Source organism: Balaenoptera physalus (genome assembly GCF_965194825.1).
Source record: "Balaenoptera physalus genome assembly, chromosome: 3".
NCBI classification, from domain to species: domain Eukaryota; kingdom Metazoa; phylum Chordata; class Mammalia; order Artiodactyla; family Balaenopteridae; genus Balaenoptera; species Balaenoptera physalus.
Genome location: NC_138890.1, coordinates 113,622,578 through 113,637,198, shown reverse-complemented (window position 1 = coordinate 113,637,198; position 14,621 = coordinate 113,622,578). Strand labels below are relative to the sequence as shown.

Below are 14,621 nucleotides of genomic sequence, written 5' to 3'. Positions count from 1 at the left end.
CTTTGGGTAAACACAGTTGAGAACTCAAGAATTTTTCATTTCTCACCCATAATAGCAAAGAGAAAAAAACTGACGGAAGACATTTCATTGTTACTAGGTTATTCAAAACATGAATGTGAAGGGAAAGATAGCAGTGCTCTAGATACTAATGATGGTGGTGAAATTTCTTGTGTAAACAAAATCTCAGATTATGAGTGTGCGGGTAATAATATCCTAGGTGCACTGTCTCCAACTCAAGAATTAATGTGAGTAATTTATTTGTGAGGGCAAAATGAAATGTAGTATTCTTATCCAGTTTGTTATTCCAAAGGAAACACACAGCATGCAATACTTAGTGACAAGAATCAGGACCATCCTGTTTTGCTAAAAGGACGTCTGGAAGTATTCTTTTACGATATTTCTGTGCTAAAATTTTCTTGATACTGTTTGCTGGTGGATAGGTGCTGAAGGCAGGAGATTGAAAGAAAATAGATGATATAAAATAAAAATACTCATTTGATTGATTATTCTAATTGTATTTATAAACGTAAGTGCAAAAATGTTTTGCAATTATGAAGCAAAGAAGATGGCTGTCTTTAACAAAATTATGAGCTTTAAAAAATTTCAAAAAATTCTTCAAACATTGCATTTTTGTTGCAAGTGGGAAAAGAATCAGAAATAATGATAAGCTAAAACCTATTAGAAATGTATTGAAATCTAGAATTAGTGTTTATAAATGAATATGGTCCAGGTGCATGCATGACAGCTTATGAACAGTTATTTACATTCACAGTGTGTTGCCCATTCCAGGTATATATGCCTTCGAAACCAGGAAAATATAGAATAAAAATTTGAGGTTTGCTATATTTGAATTCTTACTAAAATTTGTCATGATTTTTTTTCACTATTCTTTTATTCTTAGTTCTACAAATTACTTGTAAAATAACTTAAAAATATTTAAAAAATAAATGAAAGAGTCCATTGGACCCATATGGTAAATGGTGAAATCTGCCTTTTATATGTATTGAGGAATATTAAGGGGGAAAACAAGTAGTTGTGGAATTGATATCTTACAGTATGATTCTTTTTTTTTTTTTTAAGAAATCACAAAGCAATACAATGAGTTTATATAAACTTAAATGCAGAGAAGAAGGTTGGAAGGAGTAGACACCAAACTGCTCTCAGTGGTAACCTCTGGGGAGGAGACTGAGAGAAGGACAGTGCTCACAAGAGCTTGGATAGATAAAGCTATAGATAAAAACAGAAAGATAAAACCTTAAAAAACAAAACCAGCAAGGCAAACAAACATTTTTTATATCAAAAAAAGTGAAAGATACTAAAGACCATATAAATATGTTTCAATTAAACAGAATATGAAAATTTTAGGTCATTCTGTCCCCAAGTCCAACACACAATTTTTATTAATATAATAATTAAATCTAGAAATAATTTTGCATGATTTTCTTTATTTTGCTTATTACTAAAAATGTTTTAAGTAGTAATAATCTGAACTGTAATTTTTATTAATGAAAATATTTTAGAGAATAGTAGAAAAATAAAAAATAAAAAGGGTCTTATAAAGGTAGATCTCAGTTACAGAGCCATCATAAGACTCTGCTAAAGTTTGTTCTTCAGAGAACTATAATTATAATAATTGTCTTTCCAATTCTGATTCTACAGTTGAAATTTAACTTTTATACTCAAAGCCTTATTCTGAACATATGTTCTTAAAGTCCATGTTTAAGGTTTTGTTGTGTGTCTGACAGACTGGCCACAAAAATTTTCATGCTCTTAGAGAGTTTTTTAAAGCCTGTTTCCTTGCCTTGTAAATTGAAACATGCTTCTTTTCGCAGACCAACTCTACAAGAAGAAAGGAAAATCATAATAAAAAATGGCCGGCACCCTGTGATTGATGTGCTGCTGGGAGAACAGGACCAGTATGTTCCCAATAGTACAAATTTGTTGGTAAGTACCACATAATGGCCAAAGATAAGTGAAAGATGATAACACTGATCTCAAACTTTTAAATACCAAATAATGTTTTAAAAATTTACACAAGTTTTACCTTAGGCTTTAAATCAACTAATCCTTGGCTATAGTTTTATATTCACCACCAAATATGGAATCAGTGCTATTTCCAATGAAAGATTATCCATAGAGGGAACAATTTAGCAACTAAAGGATTAGCCTTAATTAGTTATCCTTGGTAATCCAGGAAAAATATTTTATATTTATAAATGCTCGCAGATGCTAATGGGGTAGAATCATACCATGGTTTTGCAGATTCCTGTTGGTGTATAGTATAGGCTTTGTCTTGTGCTCTACTGTTTTCAGACATTCTGTGAAAGAATCACAGATGCTTCAGATGATTTCAGTGATAAGAATTTTTGTTATATGGGCTAGAGTTCTCTTATACTACATTAATGATTTAAAATACTTATTCATTTAACACATACTTACTGAGTTCCTATTTAGCCCCAGGTAGTGAAGCAGAGTATTAGGACACAGAGTGGAAAGCAAGACAGAAATATCCCTGCCCTTGGAGAGCTGGTGGTCTAGCAGAGAAGATAGTTTATTACAATACAGCCTGGTCAGGCTAGGGTACAGGAGATGAGGTGTCACGGAGCACGTAGCAGGTTGACCTAACCCAATGCAGGGGGAGCATTTGCGAAGTTTCCCAGGGAGGAAATATTGACTGAAGAGAGTGAGTCAGTGCAGGCCAGGGAAATGGAGAGGAGTATTCCAGGTCAGAAACCAGCATGGTAGAGTCTGGGAGTGAGACAGGGTGGGTTCAGGGAACTGAAAGATGTTGAGGAAGGTTGGGACATAGAGTGTAAAGAAAAAAGTGTCAGAAATAATGAAGAGGCCAATTTGTTTAAAGCCATGTTAAGGAATTTAGATTATTTTTTTTCCTAAAGGATTGAGAATACTAGCAAGAGAATGATTAAAGCTGGGGAAAAAAGTGAACTCCGTGTGTGTGTGTGTGTGTGTGTGTGTGTGTGTGTGTGTGTGTGTGTTAGTGTGTTACATAGAATTACATTGTCAAAGATAAACAGAGCCGTACATTACCACACACTAATTAAAGTGGTAAGGGTAGTTTTATTCAGTAATATTATTGCATAGGGAAAAGAGTCCAGCTTGAACTGAACTCAACTTCAGTTTGTACAGAGGTGACTGGGTGTCTTAAAGGGAGAATGAGGGAGTAGGGAGGAGTGGTGGGCGTGGGCAGGTTCAAGGAAGTGGGAACAGAAAAATTGAGAAAGGGGATTGGTTAGTGTGAGACCCTTCTGGGTTTATTAACTGGCAACTGTTGCTAATACCCTCCCACAGGGACTGAGAAGGACAGTGAGAGTTATCTCCATGAATGTTTGCATTTCAATGAATGTTTGCATTTCACGCAGCTCTAGGTGGTAGAAGATTTACCTCTTAGAGGGGCAGAGAAAGGATTTATAATTGCAAGCTTTCTGAAGTAACTGCTCTAAGAGCAGGTTCGGGGTCTATCTGCCTATCACCGTGTTTTGGCTGGAACAAGTATAAATTCTCTCTCGGCAGTGTTGTGCTTTTGTAGGCAGGCACTTTAAGGGGGACTGGGGTCATCCCAAGAATGCGGCCTTGAGCAGTTAGAAGCTCTGCTGGCTTTTGTTCTGGTCTCTTAGTGGGGAGGGTAAATGAAATCATTTGTGCTGAGAGGGTTGCAGTTGTTATAGACCAGGTTGGGGCCTAGTCAAGAAGAGGGCTCAGAGGAGGCTGACTAGAATTTAGTCAAGGAGGGAGTCTTTGTCAGTACAGAGGAAAATTATCTGGTGATGACATGAAAGAATTAATATGTAGGGAATAAGTTAAGTGAGAGAGATTGTATCAGAGAATGAGATGCCTGACTTCAGGATTTCAAAGGTAGTGTTCTGGGTGAGGGCAAGATCCTAGGTATGGCCATGGAAGGTGAGTAGCGGAAGTGGAGAAGGTCTTCGGAGATGAGGAGATCAGGGAACATCATTTGAGAAAAAGGCAACCATATGCACATTGAAATCATATAAAACAACAGGATTGGTAGTGGAAGGTGAAGGTGGTCCAGGTGTCAGAGATTCCGAGGGATGGAGACTGGTGACCTGGAGGTAGATGTAGATGCCTGTGGTGAAGACAAGTAGAGATGGTAAAGCCCTGAGGAAGCAGATATGGGAGAACGTTTGAACCCTGAGATACATGTGAAAGGATGTGGCAAAAAGCTCATCCTTGAAATGAGAGGACTGCAGGGGAATAACAGCCAGCTTTCAGTCTAAGTCAACGTATGAAGGAAATGTTAAGCAACGAAGTTAGAAACATAGAAGTATTGGGGAATTTTTCAGAGGATAGTGAGAACATTGAAATGTAGGGGAGCAGTTGGAAATTAGGTCAGAGAAAAGAAGCCCAGAAGAGCAAGGGAGTTGGGAATGTCACAGAGTATTCCATCTTGGGCTGTGAGCAAGGGTGACAGAGATGTGCACCTGGTGAATTCGGTTGACCACAAGGGTGGTGAGTGAAAGGAAATGCTTTGAATTACATCTAGTTTGATGATACATTCTGATATTGCCGACTAAAAAAATGCACAATGTGAGAGTTGTGAGTTAAGTTTTATATGGGACAAAATGAGGACTATAGCCTGGGAGACAGCATTTCAGATAGCTCTGAGAAACTGCTCCAAAGAGGTAGGGGGAAAGGTCAGTGTTACATATGATTTTAGTGAAGGGGGAGCGTGCAGTCAAGCACACGTTTTGGCGGAGGCTTGCTGCTAGTCACGAGGAGCAGATGTCACCATTAATGATTTTAGTGCTTTTCTAGATACGAGGAGGTGCAAGAATTGGGCTCAAAATGTTCTCCTGAAAATATCTAACTATCTGAAGACCTGTTCTGCCAGTTTTTCCCAGAGCACAGAGTGCCTTATTCCTGATCTCCACCCTGAACTCCTTCCAGGGTGTGTTGAAGGTCAGCGGCTGCAGTGGTTTGTGACTTAGTCCTTGTAGAGGCAGATGGCAAGTGGCAATTTTTAGTTGGCAATATCATACAAAGACTTGTAGGAGTACATAACCAGATCCCCAGTCTCTGTAAACATGTTTATTCTCATTAGGGAATTTGTAAGTTACTTAATTTATCAAGCCAAGTTAATAAGTACTTGGAAGTACTTATTACAGGAAGTCTCTGTGAACATAAGAATTTCTTTTTCAGTTTCCATAATACCAGTAGGGTGTAGCTTTTCTTGAGAAAGTAATAGAGTTGTACCATATAGTACCTTGGTTTACTTATAAATCACTTGAAACATCATTTCCTGTTGTTATTCCCATCCCCCAAAACACCAACCAAAACACCAATCAACTATGTTATTCTTGACATTGAATTTGTTTTTTCCTTTTTTATTCTTTTTTCCCCCTCTTTTAAATAATGTATTACACTATTTAAAAAAGCAAGATTTGAGAAACTAAATTAGCCTAATTACAGGAATGTTTCAAAGAAACACTGAACTCTTACTTTTAAATTTTTACAAAATAAGTGGAGTGATTTATTCCAGCAAGCACCTCAGAATATTCCAGAATATTCATTTCTTTTACATATGCTTTTTCTAACTTGAGTAGGAGTTAATATAGAACTGTTGCTATGGTGAAGTGCATTCTTTTTTGCAGGGTATAAATTTCTATATAGGGATACTGTTGCAAAAGAACTTACTATGTAAAACTCAATTTTAAATATTTTATAGGTGTTAATTATAAAATATACTCTGAAAATAATTTCCTGAAAGTCAAGTGGTATCGTTGCTTTTGATAGTCATGTAATTTTAAGAAATGGTCTTTTGCACATGTAATTATACTTTTCTGAATTTTGTATTATATGAACTCATTGTAATGCTTCTAAACAAGCCAACTTACTGCCTGCTTTTCCTGAACCGGTTTTAAGAATACTCATTTTTTTTCACATCTCACAATCTTGCATTGATTTATGAATTTTTTACTAGCATTGTTTTATGAATATTTTATTCGTACAGATTTTGACACAGTTACTTTGTGTCAATATTGTGCTTGATTTCAGGCTTACAAAGAAGAGACACAATACCTCTCTAATCTGGTGGGAGATAGATCCAATTAAATTAACACCGATGGAATACTTATAAAGGCTATGAGGGAACTAACAGATTATCCAGTAGAAAAATTGGCAACAGACTTCAACAGGCATTTCAAAGTAGAGGATATCTGAATGGTCAATAAACAAACTAACTTTTTTTTTTAACCTGCTACGTTGGGTTTTCTGGCAGGAATATAGCAAAGAATCAGATAGAAAGGAACTGTGACTTTGAGGTGCTTGTGGGACATTTGGTGGAGATCCCAATGTGAAGGTGGATATAAAAGCCAGGGGAGAGGGCTGAGCTGGAGTTAGGGATTTAAGAATCATCACGATGCAAGTACAGGGAGTTCAGATTCTGGGTCTGTCACTCAGGGAGATTGTATAAAAATGTAAAGAAGGCTGAAGAAAAAGCCCTCTCAGGCGTGACATAGACGGAGTCATTTCACTGAAAGTGGGTTTAGCTGAAGAGAATTTTTCAAGTTATCTTTTAAATATATCCCTACCTAATTTTTAGCATTCAGTTATTGTTTCATCTGAACATCAAAAAAATAGAAATACAAAAAATTTTAAAAAACAAGGTGCTATTGTATATTCCTTTTTATCCTTTAAGACCTAGCTCTGCCTCCTCTTCTAGGAAACCTTGTTTGACTTCTACAAGCATAATTGAAAGGAATATGCTTTTAAACCCTCCTTTTTTGGTTCCCTTCCCTGACTCATTACATAATCTGAGTATTTGTAGACTTAGCAGCCACTGGATCTGCCCACCTCCAGTTTATTCTCCACTCTGCAGCCACAGGGCTTTTCCTAACCTGTCATATCACTCCCTTATTTGAATTAATGCTTAAAATTCCAGTCGTATAGTTCCCAACGTACTGCGCCACTAAGGGACTTGGCAGATGGTCTTCCCTCTGCCTAGAATGTCATCTTCCCCCACACCGTCCGCACCCACCTCCCACACACCCACCTCCCACCCCACACGCCCTCCAGCTCCTGCTTTTCTTTAAGTCTGGTCCTGGTGTCATATCCCGTACTAAGGCTTCCCTACCAAAGCTGGGATGGGTACCCCTGTCACATACCCACAGCACTCTGTATTTCTCCCCAGTTTAGTCTTTATGCCACTAAATTGTAATTGCCTTTTTTTGGTTTGTGGTTCCCAGTGGATTATAAGCTTGAAGAGAACAGGGACTTTGCTTCTCTGCTTTAGTTATAATCCTACTGTCAATCACGGCTCTCTGGCACATAGCAGGCGTCTAATCAGATTTGTTAAATAAGGATTAACTTGAAGTCTTGAGCAGTCTCCAAGTCTTACTCCAAATCTGTGCTTTTTTCTTCTTCACAAAATGTTATTTTTCAGGATGTTATTTGGAAAGTTCACAACTTACACAGTAATTATACTGTAGAACTAGAAAGGGACATTAGGGATCATTTAGTGTAACCACCTCTTCATACTTGTGAGTAAACCAAGGCCCAGAAAGGGGAGTTGACTGCCAGGGGTTACCCAAGTTGAATAGTCTTGAACTGTTTCCCAAAACATGAAAGTATGCTAAGGCAAGCCAGTGCTTTCCAACCTTTTTCACTTCGCAGCACACTAACAAAATGATGCTAGTGCTGGTACACTGGAATAAAAGGAGAAGGAAGAGTTGCTCAGAGCAAAAAGAGGTTGTCCCGGGGGCTCTGACTGCCCCAGCTCCACCTGCCACTTTGAGGGTCAGCATCTTGGAACACCTGTAACCTGTGAGGCAGAGCAAGCCAGTCATACTATTACCAACCAGGGTTCTTAGCCTCCTTAATCAATAGAAATTGATAAGAGGCCAAACAAGAAATTCAGGCAAGGCTTTATTGGGGCCCCTGCCTCAGCAATGAGGAGCGAGAACAAGCAACAGGTTCTCTGGCTCACTCAGGGAGGCCAAGCTGGTTCCTTATATGGGGTGAGGGTAGGGATGCATCCAGGGGATGGGCTGGAGAGTGGCTTAGGTGGTTTGCCCACCCCCTTGGCGGTGCTGTATGCAGGGGGCATGCTCAGTACCCTGCTTTTGCTCCCGGCTCTTCAGAAGTGGCAGTTCGGTTTTTGGTCTCTTTGTATGTTGTTGTCCAAAATTTGCCCCAACTGCGCGTGCATGCAGTTGTTTTTAGTCTCATATAGTTTCTTTGTATTTTGTTTCTTGAGGAGACGTTTGTCCAGGTGCAAGCACTGCAGCAAAGGGTCCCAGGTCCCAGCCTGTCTCAGTACTGCTTGGGAAACGCCACCATAACCCACAGCAGTCTCAGGATTGTTTGCTTTTTAAACCAAATGACTTCATAATGGATGGATTTTTTATAGCAGTCCAAGATGGAGTTTTTAGTTCGATCATGGTTTTTTTTTTTTTAATATAAATTTACCTTTTTGGGAGGGAGAAAGGGAAAAGTGTGGTTGGTGGCTTCTAAGTTTGTAAGAGGGAGGAAAATGAGTCAAATACGCACAGCAGGAAGATTCCCAGGAAGTGCTCAAACCCTGTGGATCTCTGTAACCGCAGGGAAATCCACAGCCCAAGTATTCTAGAGTGGGGCAGGATGGACACTAGAATCCTGGTCACAGTCTCTTACTCTGAGATCAAGAAGGTGCCTTAGAACCTACTACCATGTGGGCACATAGTAGGAGCTCACATATTTGTTACAAGAATGATACTTGAAACTAGTCAAGTTGAGGTAGTGTGGGAGGAGAGCAAAGACCACAAACTTTCCATTTCCTCTCTTCTCCCAGAACAAATATTCCCAGAAATGCTTGTTTTGTCTATATAAATGTTAAAAAGAGCGATTACGATAATGTGCATACCCTGTTGACTTTGTACCTAATGACAAAGCAGAATAACATTAATGCATACCATAAAATATGTTTGAGTTGTAAGCTTAATTTAATTCTATGGCTAGATTATCCTCATGATTCTGCTATAAATGTGTTTTCTTTTTAATTGAAGTATAGTTGACTTACAGTATTATATTGATTTCAGGTGTACAATATATTGATTCAGTATTTTTATAGATTATTCTCCATTTAAAGTTGTTACAAAATAATAGCTATATTTCCCTGTGCTGTACAATATAGCCTTGTAGCTTCTTTATTTTACACATAGTAATTTGTATCTCTTAATTCCCTACACCTATCTTGCTATTCCCCTGTTCCCTCTCCCCACTGGTAACCACCAGTTTGTTCTCTATGTCTGTGAGTCAATTTCTATTTTGTTATATTCCTTCGTTTGGTTTACTATTTAGATTCCACATGTAAGTGATAACATAAAATATTTGTCTTTCTCTGTCTGACTTATTTCACTAAGTGTAATACTCTCTAGGTCCATCCACATTGTTACAAATGGCAGAATTTCATTCTTTTTTATGGCTTAGTATTATTCCATTTTGTATATATATACCACATCTTCTTTATCCATTCATCTGTTGATGGACACTTAGGTCGCTTCCATATCTTGGCTATTGTAAATAATGCTGCTATGAACATTGTGGTGCATGTATCTTTTCAAATTAGTGTTTTTTGTTTTCTTCAGATGCATACCCAGCAGTGGAATTGCTGGATCATATGGTAGTTTTATTTTTAGTTTTTTGAGGAACCTCCATACTATTTTCCATAGTGACTACACCAATTTACACTCCCACCAACAGTGTAAATGGGTTGCCTTTTTCAACATCCTCACCAATATTTTTTATTTGTAGACTTTTTGATGATAGCCATTCTGACAGCTGTGAGGTGATATCTCATTGTGGTTTTGATTTGCATTTCTCTAATGATTAGTGATGTTGAGCATCTTTTCATGTGCCTGTTGGCCATCTTATATCTTCTTTGGAAAACTGTCTATTCAGGTCTTCTGCCCATTTTTTAATCTGGTTGTTTGTGTTTTTGATGCTGAGTTGTTTATATATTTTGTATATTAATTCCTTATTGGTCATACCATTTGTAAATATTTTCTCCCATTCAGTAGGTTGTCTTTTTGTTTTGTTGATGGTTTTCTGTGCTGTGCAAAAGCTTTTAGGTTTAATTAGGTCCCATTTGTTTCTTTTTGCTTTTGTTTCTTTTGCCTTAGGAAACTGATCCCAAAAAATACTGCTATGATTTATGAAGTTTTATGGTTTCAGATCTTTAATTCATTTTGAGTTTATTTTTATATATGTTGTCATAAAATGTTACAATTTCATTCTTTTAAATGTAGTTGTTCAGTTTTCCCAGCACCACTTATTGAAGAGATTGTCTTTTCTCCATTGTATATTCTTGTCTCCTTTGTTGTAAATTAATTGATCATCAGTGTGTGGGTTTATTTCAGTGCTCTCCACTCTCTTCCATTGATCTTTGTGTCTATTTTTGTGCCAGTACCATGCTGTGTTGATTACTGTAGCTTTGTAGTATTGTCTGAAGTCTGGGAGGGTGATACCTCCAGCTTTGTTCTCTTTTTTCAAGATTGCTTTGGCAACTAGGGGTCTTTTATGGTTCCATATAAATTTTAACATTATTTGTTCTAGTTCTGTGAAAAATGTCATGGGTATTTTGATAGGAATTGCATTAAATCTGCAGATTGCTTTGGGTATTATGGACATTTTAACAATATTTTTTCCAGTCCATGAACACAGGATATCTTTCCATTTCTTTGTATCACCTTCATTTTCCTTCATTAATGTTTTATAGATTTCAGAGTCTAGGTCTTTCACTGCCTTGGTTAGGTTTATTCCTAGGTATTTTTTTCTTTTTGGTGCGATGTTAAATGGATTGTTTTCTTGCTTTTCTCTTTCTGATAGTTCACTATTCATGTATAGAAAAGCAACTGATTTTTGTATATTAGTCTTGTATCTTGCAACTTTACTGAATTCATTTATTAGTTTTAATAGTTTTTTGGTGGAGACTTTAGGGTTTTCTATATATAGTATTATGTCATCTGCAAATAGTGACAGTTTTACTTATTTTCTTACAATTTGGATGCCTTTTATTTGTTTTTCTTGTGTGATTGCTGTGGCTTGGTCTTCCAATATTATGTTAAATAGAAGTGGTGAGAGTCGGCATCCTTGTCTTGTTCCTGATTTTAGAGGGGAAGCTTTTAGCTTTTCACTGTTGAGTATAATGTTAGCTGTGGGTTTATCATATATGGCCTTTAATATGTTGAGATATGTTCCCTATATACCTACTTTGAGAGTTTTTATCATGAATGGATTTTGTCAAATGCTTTTTCTGTGTCTATTGAGATGATCATGTGATTTTTATCCTTCCTTTTGTTAATGTGGTATATCATATTGATTTTGTGAATATTGAATCATCCTTAGGCCCCTGAAGTAAATCCAACTTCATCATGGTATATGACCCTTTTTATATATTGTTGGATTTGGTTTGCTAATATTTTATTGAGGATTTTTGCATCTATATTCATCTTAGATATTGGCCTATAATTTTCTTTTCTTTTTTTGTAGTGTCTTTGGTTTTGGTATCAGGATAATGGTGGCCTTATAGAATGAATTTGGGAGTGTTCTGTCATCTTCAGTTTTTTTTGGAATAGTTTGAGAAAGATAGGTGTTTGCTCTTCTGTGTATGTTTGGTAGAATTCCCCTTTGAAGCCATCTGGTCTGGGCTTTTGTTCACTGAGAGGTTTTTTAAATTACAAATTCAATTTCACTACCAGTAATTATATGTTCAGTTTCACTACTAGTGATCATTTGTTCAGATTTCTTCTTGATTCAGTTTTGGAAGGTTGTCTCTTTCTAGAAATTTGTCCATTTCTTCTAGGTTGTCCATTTTGTTGGCATATAACTGTTCATAGTATTCTCCTATGATTTTTTGTATCTCTGTGATATCAATTATTATTTCTCTTCTTTCTTATTTATTTGGGCCCTCTCTCTTTTTTTTCCTTAATGAGGTTTATCAATTTTGTTTATCTTTTCAAAAAATCAGCTTTTGGTTTCATTGATCTTTTCTATTTTGGGGAGGGTGGTTGTCTCTATTTTATTCATTTCCTCTCTGATCTGTATTATTTCCTTCCTTCTTCTGACTTTGACCTTTGTTCTTCTTTTTCTAATTCCTTTAGAGGGTAGGTTAGCTTGTTTATGTAACATTTTTCTTGTTTCTTGGGGTAGGTGTGTATTGCCATAAACATACCTCTTGTAGCTGCTCTTCCTACATCCTATAGATTTTGGAGTGTTGCATTTCCATTTTCATTTGTCTCAAGGTATTTTCTGATTACCTCTTTGGTTCCTTCATTGACCCATTGGTGTCTTAGTAGCATGTTGTTTAGTCTCTGTGTGTTTGTGTTTCTCCCATTTTTCTTCCTGTAATTGATTTTTAGTTTCATATGGTTGTGATTGAGAAATGCTTGATATAATTTCTACCCTCTTAAGTTTGTTGAGGCTTATTTTATGGCCTAGCATGAGAACATTCCATGTGCAGTTGAAAAGAATGTGTATTCTACTGTTTTTGCATAGAATGTCCTGTAGATACTAAGCCCAGCTGGTCTAATGTGTCATTGGAGACCACTGTTTCCTAATTGCTTTTCTGTATGAATGATCTGTGCGTCGATGTAAGTGGGTGTTAAAGTTCCCTACTATTATTATATTATTGTCAATTTCTCCTTTTATGTCTGTTAGTATTTGCTTTATATACTTAGGTGCTCCTCTGTTAGGTTCATATATGTTAGTGAGTGTTATAGCCTCTTCTTGTATTGATTCCTTTATCACTATATAATGCCCTTTTTTTGGTCTTTTGTTATAGACATTGTTTTAGAGTCTATTTTGTCTGATATAAATATTGCTACCTCCACTTTCTTGTTGTTTCATTTGCATGCAGTACCTTCTTCCCACCCTGACTTTCAGTCTGTGTGTTTCTTTAGCTTTGAAGTAAGTCTCCTGTAGGCAGCATATAGATGGGTCCTTTTTAAAAAAATCTCAGTAGCTACACTATGTCTTTTGACTGGAGCATTTAGTTCATTGACATTTAAAGTGATTATTGATAGGTATGTACTTATTGGCATTGCCATTTTGTTACTTGTTTTCTGGTTGTTTTTGTAGTTCTTCTCTGTTCTTTTATTATTATTTTAGTTGCTTCCCTTTTGGCTTGATGATTTTTCTTTAGTGGTATGCTTGTGTTCTTTTCTCTCTAGTTTTTGTTTATTTATTGTAGGTTTTTGATTTGTGGTTACCTTGGGGTTTATTTATGTTGACCTATAACTATATCTACTTGTTTTAAATTGGTAGTCATTTAAGTTCAAACACATTCTAAAAGATGTGTTTGAACAATTTTTTACTCCCCCGTTAGAGGACAGTGGGAATGAAAAGTCCCACCAAACTGAGAAGGCATCTTGAGACCAAACGATGAGGCAGGCAGCCCCATATAATCAATGGGTCAGTTTATTATAGGGTAACTTACTCACAGGGTGTGACTGGGATTGAGGAGACAATGATACAGAGGCATTCGTAGGTGCAGTCTGCACTGCCAAGGGGCCATTGGGACAATTTTATAATTGACCTAGGGTGTGGGGGATAGGTGCTTGGAAACAGAATGTGCATTCCTAAATTAAATTTATGAATGGGTAACTAGTCTTGTGGGCACTAGGAATACATCAGTGAAGGTTTTCATCATTGGGGACTAACAGAGCATAGAGGCCACCTGATCCTAATTATTATTAAACAATATCTGTTAACTCAAAGCCCTTAACAACAGAGAAGTGATTTACTGCATAGTACAGTCCTGGGTAGCGTCAGTGGAAGGACAGGAGAGACTCTAAGGGCCCAAGTTGGCATCAGTTAGGCTAACAGCTATATATCCCCTCTCCCACATTTTGTGTTTTTGATGTCATATTTTACATTTTCATGTCTATCCCTTTACTGTTCATTGTAGTTATAGTTCCTTTTACAATTTTTTGTCTTTTAATCTCATACTGGCTTATTTAAGTGGTTGAGCCTCAGCTTTTACCATATATTTGCCTTTACTAGTGGGATTTTCCTTTTCTATAGATACTTACTTCATGTTATAGTCTCTTCCACTTAGAGAAGACCTTTTAACAGTTCTTTTAGGGTAGGTTTAGTATTGATAAACTCTTCGTTTTTGCTTGTCTGAGAAGTTCTTTATCTCTCCTTCAGTTCTAAATGATAATCTTGCTAGGTAGGTTATCCTAGTTTGCAGGTTTTTCTTTTTCAGCACTTTAAAAATATCATACCACTCCCTTCTGGCCTGCAAACTTTCTGCAGAAAAATCAGCTGATAACCTTATGGGGGTTCCCTTATATATGACTGTTTTTCTCTTGATGACTTTAGAATTCTCTCTTTAACTTTTGCCATTTTAATTATGGTATGTCTTAGTGTGGGTCTATTTGGGTTCATCTTGTTTGGGACTCTCTGTGCTTCCTATACCTGATTATCGGTTTCATTTTTCAGGTTCAGGAAGTTTTCAGCCATAATTTGATCAAATATATTTTTGACCCCTTTTTCTCTCTCTTCTCCTTCTGGGACCCCTATAATGCAAATGTTGGTTCGCTTGATGTTGTCTTAGAAGTCCCTTAAACTGTTCTCATTTTTTAAATTTGTTTTTCTTTTTGCTC

At 36.8% G+C, this 14,621-nt stretch overlaps 1 protein-coding gene across 1 annotated transcript in view; it reads left to right on the top strand.

The window, feature by feature from the left end:
• Positions 1–14,621, top strand: part of MSH3 (mutS homolog 3) — a gene marked incomplete at its 5' end in the record, with an annotated part of 186,445 nt that overhangs the window by 124,194 nt on the left and 47,630 nt on the right. The window contains 1 exon segment of the mRNA XM_082458025.1: positions 1,833–1,944. Within this exon segment, the coding sequence (XP_082314151.1) occupies positions 1,833–1,944 (112 nt within the window).